General features: G+C 49.7%; 1 protein-coding gene across 4 annotated transcripts in view; it reads right to left on the bottom strand.

Annotated features, from left to right (window-relative positions):
• Positions 1 to 7,371, bottom strand: part of STRIP1 (striatin interacting protein 1) — a 14,324-nt gene that overhangs the window by 5,404 nt on the left and 1,549 nt on the right. For 2 of the 4 annotated variants that reach the window (XM_042013694.1, XM_042013691.1), the window contains exons 2-12: positions 6,545 to 6,614; positions 6,202 to 6,276; positions 5,498 to 5,632; positions 3,768 to 3,888; positions 3,338 to 3,406; positions 2,852 to 2,958; positions 2,328 to 2,455; positions 1,124 to 1,306; positions 823 to 1,040; positions 510 to 575; positions 244 to 307 (exon numbers count right to left, since the gene is read on the bottom strand). In XM_042013694.1, the coding sequence (XP_041869628.1) occupies positions 244 to 307; positions 510 to 575; positions 823 to 1,040; positions 1,124 to 1,306; positions 2,328 to 2,455; positions 2,852 to 2,958; positions 3,338 to 3,406; positions 3,768 to 3,888; positions 5,498 to 5,632; positions 6,202 to 6,276; positions 6,545 to 6,614 (1,236 nt within the window). Of the gene's footprint in view, positions 1 to 243; positions 308 to 509; positions 576 to 822; positions 1,041 to 1,123; positions 1,307 to 2,327; positions 2,456 to 2,851; positions 2,959 to 3,337; positions 3,407 to 3,767; positions 3,889 to 5,497; positions 5,633 to 6,201; positions 6,277 to 6,544; positions 6,615 to 6,688; positions 6,822 to 7,371 lie in introns of those variants that run through there. The other 2 variants (XM_042013692.1, XM_042013695.1) reach the window with 2 other exon arrangements.

The raw sequence follows: 7,371 nt of genomic DNA, 5'->3' as shown, positions 1-7,371 counted from the left end.
AAGGGATGGAGTCCCCTAGGAAAGGGATGGAGCCCCCCAAGAAAGGGATGGAGTCCCCTAGGAAAGGGGCTCAGACAACCTCTGAGTCCAGGGATGAGATGACAGCTTAGGGCTGCTCTCCCATCCCTGGGTGGAGGAAGGGGAAAATGGTCAGGAGAATCCCCCCTGAGCTGTGATGGGAGCAGGGAGATGGGCAAGGAGCACCCACACAGCAGCAGGGCTTGGAGGAATTCCTTAACTCACCAGCTTCAGGGTGCGGATGCTCTCGTGGATGGGCCTGGGCAAGCCCACCACGGTGTTGGTGTCACTGGAGGAGGGAAAGAGCCAGGCTGGGAGCAGGCAGGAGCAGGGCTGAGCACCCAGGGGTGGGGCAGAGACCACCCAGGGATGAGGCCATGGACCAGCCAGCCAAGGCCTTGCCTGCTGCCACGTGGAGACAAAAGCAGCCCTCAAACTGGCCTCTCCCACAGCCCCCTGAGATGGCAGCCCTGGGCTGGCTCTGCACCCACCTGCCCAGCGTGTAGCCGATGAATTTGCTGCGGCTGGATTCCAAGAACATCTCGATGTCCTTCTCCCTGCAGCAAAGGGAGAAGGGAACAGTCACATCTTCCTGCCCATCTGGAACACCACAGCCCCAGGCACAGGGAAAAGCCTTGTGGTCAGGTAAAGGGTGCCCAGCCAACCCCGCAAGAAAACAGCCATCAAAGTGACCACCCCATCCCAAACACCTTCCCTACATCCCTGCTGAGATTCCCAGTATCAACAGCCTCCATTGCCCCGACCCTGCTCCAGCTCTCCCAACAGGGAGCCCCCTGGACTCACCGGACCTTGGGAGCCCAGGGCAGCCCTTTGGGGCAGGTGATGCGGTCGCTGGGGGGGTGCTGGGTAGGGGGGGGCATCACTTCATCCCGTTCCAGGGGGAAGGTCTCTCCCTCCAGGCTGTTGTCGTCATCGTTTTCCTCTTCTTCCTCACGGGAGTCGTCGGCTTTGTACGGATCGCGCTCGTTGAAGGCATCGAGGTTATCCTGCTTAATGAGGGCCTGGAGCAGGGAGAGCGGGAAGGGAATATCCCAAAAACAAGCTCAGCTCCTGGCAGTGCCCTCTTTAATGTCCCTGTCCCCACCTTGTGCTCTCTGCGGCCACGCTTCTGCTGCTGCTCGATGAGGTCGGAGGCGGAGGCGGGCGGGGAGGCCGCCCGCATGTTCCGGATCACCTGGATGCTGTCCTCCGGCAGCGGCGGCAGCCCCAGCATCTCCCTCTTCTCTGCCTTCATGCTCTGCAGCTCCTCAAACCCTCCCAGCGTGCACTGCAGGGAGACCACAGCATGCTGAGCGTGGGGGGCTCCCGGGGCATCTACACCTGCCCTTCCCAAACTCACTTTCCAGGATCACACAGTCTCCACAATCAGGTACATGATGTTCAGCAGCACCCTGCAAAAACCAGGGCAGCTGAATCGTGGAGCCTGGGATAAGTTATGGAAGCACTGTCAGCACCCAGGGCTCGGGGAGAGGCTGGAGCAACCCAGGATCATAGAATCATTTGGGTTGGAAAAGCCCTCTGAGATCATCGAGTCCAACTGTTCCCCCAGCACTGCCAAGGCCACCACTAACCCACATCCCCAGGTGCCACATCTACGTGTCCTTTAAATCCCCCTGGGGATGGTGACTCCAACACCGTCCTGGACAGCCTTGTGCCAATGCCTGACCACTCTTTCCATGAAAAAATTTCCCCAATATCCAACCTAAACCTCCCCTGGCACAGCTTGCTGCCATTTTCTCTTGTCCTGTCCCTCGTTTCCTGGGACCAGAGCCTGACCCCAGCCTGGCTGCCCCCTCCTGTCTGGGAGCTGTGGAGAGCTGGAAGGTCCCCCCTGAGCCTCCTTTTCTCCAGGCTGAGCCCACCCAGCTCCCTCAGCAGCTCCAGACCCTTCCCCAGCTCGTTCCCTTCCCTGGACACACTCCAGCCCCTCAAAGTCTCTCTTGTCCTGAGGGGCCCAAATCCTTCCCCCAGGGTTTCAAACAGGAGCTGCCTGTCCTGTGCTCCTCATGTCATTGAGAGGGGCAGGAGGCTGTCCAGGCATCCACAACTGCAGTGCTCAGAGCTTTCCTTCCCCCAGCCAGGGACCTTGCTTTGGGTGTATCCTTCGTATCCAGCTCCAGACACCAATATCCAATGCTTCCTTACAGGGGAAAACCTTGGCTTGGGTTTAAAAGAAAACTGAACACCACAACAAGAGGATGGAGCAATTACAGCCAACTCTGAGGGCAGAATTCCCTCCTCTGCCAAGTACCAAACCACACTTCCCACATCCCACGGCCTCTCCTTACCAGCACAGTCTTCCAGAGCAGAAGCAGCACCTTCTTCATGGGGAAGTGTGGAGCGTGGCCGCTGCAGAATTTGGTCACCATCCCAAAGAGCATGACAGAGAAGGGTTCATTGTTGTACAGGGGGGCTCCTGGAACCACACAGCACCATCAGCCAGGAATTCCTCATGCCTGGCCTCACCCCAATCACCAGCATCACCAGCCCCTGCACTCTCCTCCCCATCAGTTCCAAGATCCTCCCCTTCATTCCAGACAGCTCTCCCTCCCCTTCCACAGCCTTGTAAACTCCATAATTTCTTACCCCTGTGTTGAGAGGACACGACAGCCCCAATATTCCATTTTTTTCCCAGGGAGGGAGCACCCAGCAGCAGAAAAGGCTGGATGGCTTCTCTGCTCACCTCCCTCTGCCCCACAAGTTGGGCAGAAACTAACTCAGTGCTGCCAGTCCCCATTATCTGAGTCCTGGAGCCAAATCCCAAGTCACTCTCTACAGCCCTGGCAGTTCTATCCCGGCTCCTGACCCTCACCCAGCTCTGCTCGGAAGGTTTGCCTCATGCTCTTCCACTCAGGCTTGTCCCCGTCGGCCTCCTGGCGCACAGTCTCCACAATCAGGTACATGATGTTCAGCAGCACCCTGCAAAAACCAGGGCAGCTGAATTCCTGAGCCTGGGATAAGTTATGGAAGCACTGTCAGCACCCAGGGCTCGGGGAGAGGCTGGAGCAACCCAGACCACATCCAGAATTCACGAAGCTGCTCCACACCAGCACACAGGCACCGGGAGAAAAGGTCTCCGCCAAGTCCAACCAGGAAAAAAATTTGCTTTCCCAAATTTTACTGCTTTCATATCCCCAACCTGTCCTGTTCCTGCTGTGCAGGCTGAGCATGACGGACACCACTGGAAACTCTCAGAGCTGAAACAGCTCTGGGACCCCTTCCAGTGCCTGTCTCAGTCTCCCAAAGCTCCCAGAAAACCCTGGCCCCCCCTCCTTGTGCCCCCATTCCCACTCCATACCTGAGGTCGGTGCTGTCAGCCAGGGAAATGGCCGGTTTCCTCACGGCACTGGAACAGGCTGCGCTGTTGCTGCAGAGGGAGAACAGCTCAGAGGGAATTTGGAGGAATTCAAACTCTGTCATGGGCACTCCATGTGCCAGCGCCAAACCCTGAGACAGACGCTGCTGCCATGAACTCCCTGCTCCCAGTGCAGCCCCAGCAGGAGGAGCAGAGCTGCCTGTTTGCTGCCAGGCAGTTTGATTCATCGGGAATTTCAGGAGAAACCAGGTATAATCCTACATTACACATCCACCCCAAACAACGGGAGTCACTCTGGTGGATGCAGGAATCAGATCAGGGATAGACAGATAGGTTTTTGTGCCATAAACCAGAAAAACTCCTACCAAGGAGCTCCAGCGCCACTCCTGAAGCGTTTTCCCGCAGTACTCACTCGATCTCCATGTTCAGCAGCTCCACCAAGGCGTTGAACGTTCCCACTTCCAGCAGGAGGAAGACGTTGTACCTCATCCACACCTGCACCTCGGCCTCGGAGCTGCACTCCCCGAAGGTGCCTGCAAGGAGACCCTGCTGATCCCACCTCGGCGGGCATCCCGAGGCCCTCCCACAGCACCACAGCGCTGGCAGGGGGGATGGAAAACACAGCCCTACAACTGAGGGAAAAACGGGCTGCAGAGGATGGAACTGCCCTCTTTGGGTAACGCATTCCAGGTCTGGCAGAAGTGGGCTAATACGGGGAAATCAGCCAAATTTTGGGCAGAACTGCTCTAAACTATCTGGTCCCAGAGAGTCAGCTTTGTTCCAGACATCCCAGGTGGAATGAAATCCACGAGGAATGAAAATTCTTCAAAATATTACATATTAAAATAATTAGTAATTATTGAATCATATTAAAACTATATATTCATTATATTATATATCGATATAATACGTACAGTATACATAATGTATTGTGTATAACGTATGATATATGAAAAATATAAACTATATATAATGCATATATATACAGAAAATACATATAGCATTTAATATATAATGTACACAGTGTAATATATAATGTATATGATGTATAAAATATATATGACACAAAACATGTAATTTATGTAATATATAATATACAATATACAGTATATATTATATATGTATTGTAGATTATAGTGTACTATGTGTTACATATAATATACATATTATAATTACATATTTTATGTATATATAATTACATATTTTATGCTTACTATTATATATTTTTATGTATATTATAGATGAATGAGATGATATTGTACTGTCTCATATAAATAGTATATATACATAATATCATATATATAATATACACATAATAATATATATAATATATACATAAATATATATAATATATACCATGAAAAAAACATGGATATTATATGTAATACATAGTACACTATAACCTACAATACATATGTAATATATAATCTACCACACATATATAACGTAACACTATATATATTATACTATATATAATAGTATATATTACATATATATTATACATATGATATTGTATTATGTATATACTAAATATATGAAACAGTACAATATCATCTCATATATATAATATATATAATATATATTATATATAATGTATATAGTACATTATATGATATATAAAAATCATATATAAATTATAAAAATTATGTATCATAAATAATACATAATATATACATTATGTATCATAAATAATATATAATAATAAATAATATACAATATAAAAATTATACTATATACATACTATATATTATACTATATATAATACAAAGCTATATATTACATATTGTATATTGTATATTATATATAGTATATATAATGTATTAAGTATATAGAAGATATATATAAAAACTCTATGTACATAAGGGAGTTCTAGATTAAATATTTAAATATACACGATATATAATATACAATATATTATATATTATATATTATATAATACATACAATATATAATATATAATGTATAATATATATAATAACAACACATACAATATCTGGTATAATATATAAAATACAACGCATACAATTACACATCTAACTGTATAATTATATAGATCTGTATCACATCTATGGCCCATATCCCAACAGAATCCATTTCATGCACTCAGCAGTGGGGGAAGCAAGGGCCCGAGGCCGGTGTCACCTTGTGCCACGTAGAGGATGGCTCGGGCCACGCGGAGCCTCTTCTCGCGCGCGGTGACCTCCAGCCCGTCCAGCAGGCGCATGGCGTGGGTGCGGTGCTGCGTCCGCTCCAGCTCCGGCCACTTCTTGTCCCGCACTGCAAGGCAAAGCGGGCAGGATTCGGGCACGGCCCCACTCGCGGGCACGCTCGGGGGGACTTGGCACAACCAGGGAACGCGGCGCTGCTGGCAGGAAGGGCTCCCAGGGATGTGTGATGGCTGAGGAATGTCTCGTGCCACCCAGCCGGTGATTAGATCAACCATGGAATCAGGGGATATCCTGAGCTGCATGGGACCCACAAGGATCATCCAGTCCAACCCCTGGCCCTGCACACACACCCCAAAATCTCACCAGGTCCCTGGGAGCGCTGTCCAAACGCTCCTGGAGCTCTGGCAGCCTTGGGGCCGTGCCCATTCCCTGGGGAGCCTGGGCAGTGCCCAGCACCCTCGGGAGGAAGAACCTTTTCCTGATCTCCAGCCTGACCCTCCCCTGGCACAGCCCCAGCCCTTCCCTGGGTCCTGTCCCTGCTCACAGAGAGCAGAGCTCGGAGCTGCCCCTCGGGAGTAGCTGCAGACCCCAGTGAGCTCTGGCGTCAGGCTCCTCTTCTCCAGGAAGAGAAACCCCTGCTCCCCCCAGGGAGAGTGGAATCCAGAAAAAGGCTCTTACTGTGGATCCTGAAGTCCTCCTCAAAGCATTTTCGGTTGAGCAGGAACTCTGGCCCCTCCGTGTAGCTGTACAGCTCTGCCAAAAGAGGAGAAGCTCCAAAAACCTGCACCAAGCTGCAGCTCTGCCCCGGGAACCACGGTTTTAGCCAAAATATCAAAATGTAATAAAACCCCACCCAGTGTAAGGCCAAAAATATTAATTACACATATCCTGCCCCTTTTAACATCAATAAGGTATTTAAATATAATAATAAAGCGATATTGGAATTGACAGAGCTCCTTTAATTCTACCAGGAGAGGAAATCACGGTTGATTAATTGATCCATCACGGAAGAATTCCTTACCCGACAGCTCTGCTGTCCATTTATCCGTGTCTGCATATTCAAACTCCAGGTCTGGCGACTCCGAATAGCCCTGAAAACACAGGGAAAAAAATCAGTTCCATTACAGCATATTTCAGGAAAACCAAAATCCCTGAAAACACTCACAATTCACCTCATCCTCCTGCAAATCCAGGGTTGATTTTCCTGGTTTAGGGACCAAAAACATTCCTGCAGCAGCACAAACGTTACCGAGGCAACTCCAGCCCACCTCCTGCGTCTCCATCGGCCGTGCCGCATGGAGCCACTGCAGCACCCCCAAAGCACGGGGGGAGCCCCCAAAGCACGACAAACACGGCAGGAGACAGGGAGAGGCTTCTGTGACACCAAGGAGCTCTCAGAGCTCACCCATTTCGCACAAAACTGGGAAAATTTGGGCTATCCCCCTGTGCCATCCCAGCAGATGGGATTAGGGGGGATGAAACAACTCCAAACAGCTTTGGAGAGGCTGCAAAAACATCCAGAACCTTTAGAGCACAAAATATCAGCTCCCTCTGGGGAAGTCATGAACACTGACCCAGAGCGTGTCAGGGCACCCAGCCCTGAGTGGGGCAGACGCACAGCAGGACCCTCACCAATTTTGGGATCCTGAGTACGAGGCGAATCCACACCAGAACTCTCCTGAATTACAAGGCTCCCACTCCTGAGCACGAGGAGGATTCAGAACAGAATCCTCACAAACATGGGGGCACCCACTCCTGAGTGAGGGGCAGACATACAAAAGTCTCCCAAATTTTGGGGCACCCACTCCTGAGTGAGGGGTAGACCCATACCAGAACCATCCCAAATTT

The sequence above is a fragment of the Corvus kubaryi genome, unplaced genomic scaffold, assembly GCF_017639235.1.
Source record: "Corvus kubaryi isolate FWS band 111438036 unplaced genomic scaffold, C.kubaryi_AGA036_p1.0 split1-37355, whole genome shotgun sequence".
NCBI lineage: Eukaryota > Metazoa > Chordata > Aves > Passeriformes > Corvidae > Corvus > Corvus kubaryi.
Note: the sequence above shows the minus strand (reverse complement) of the source record. Positions and strands in the feature narration are given on the sequence as shown.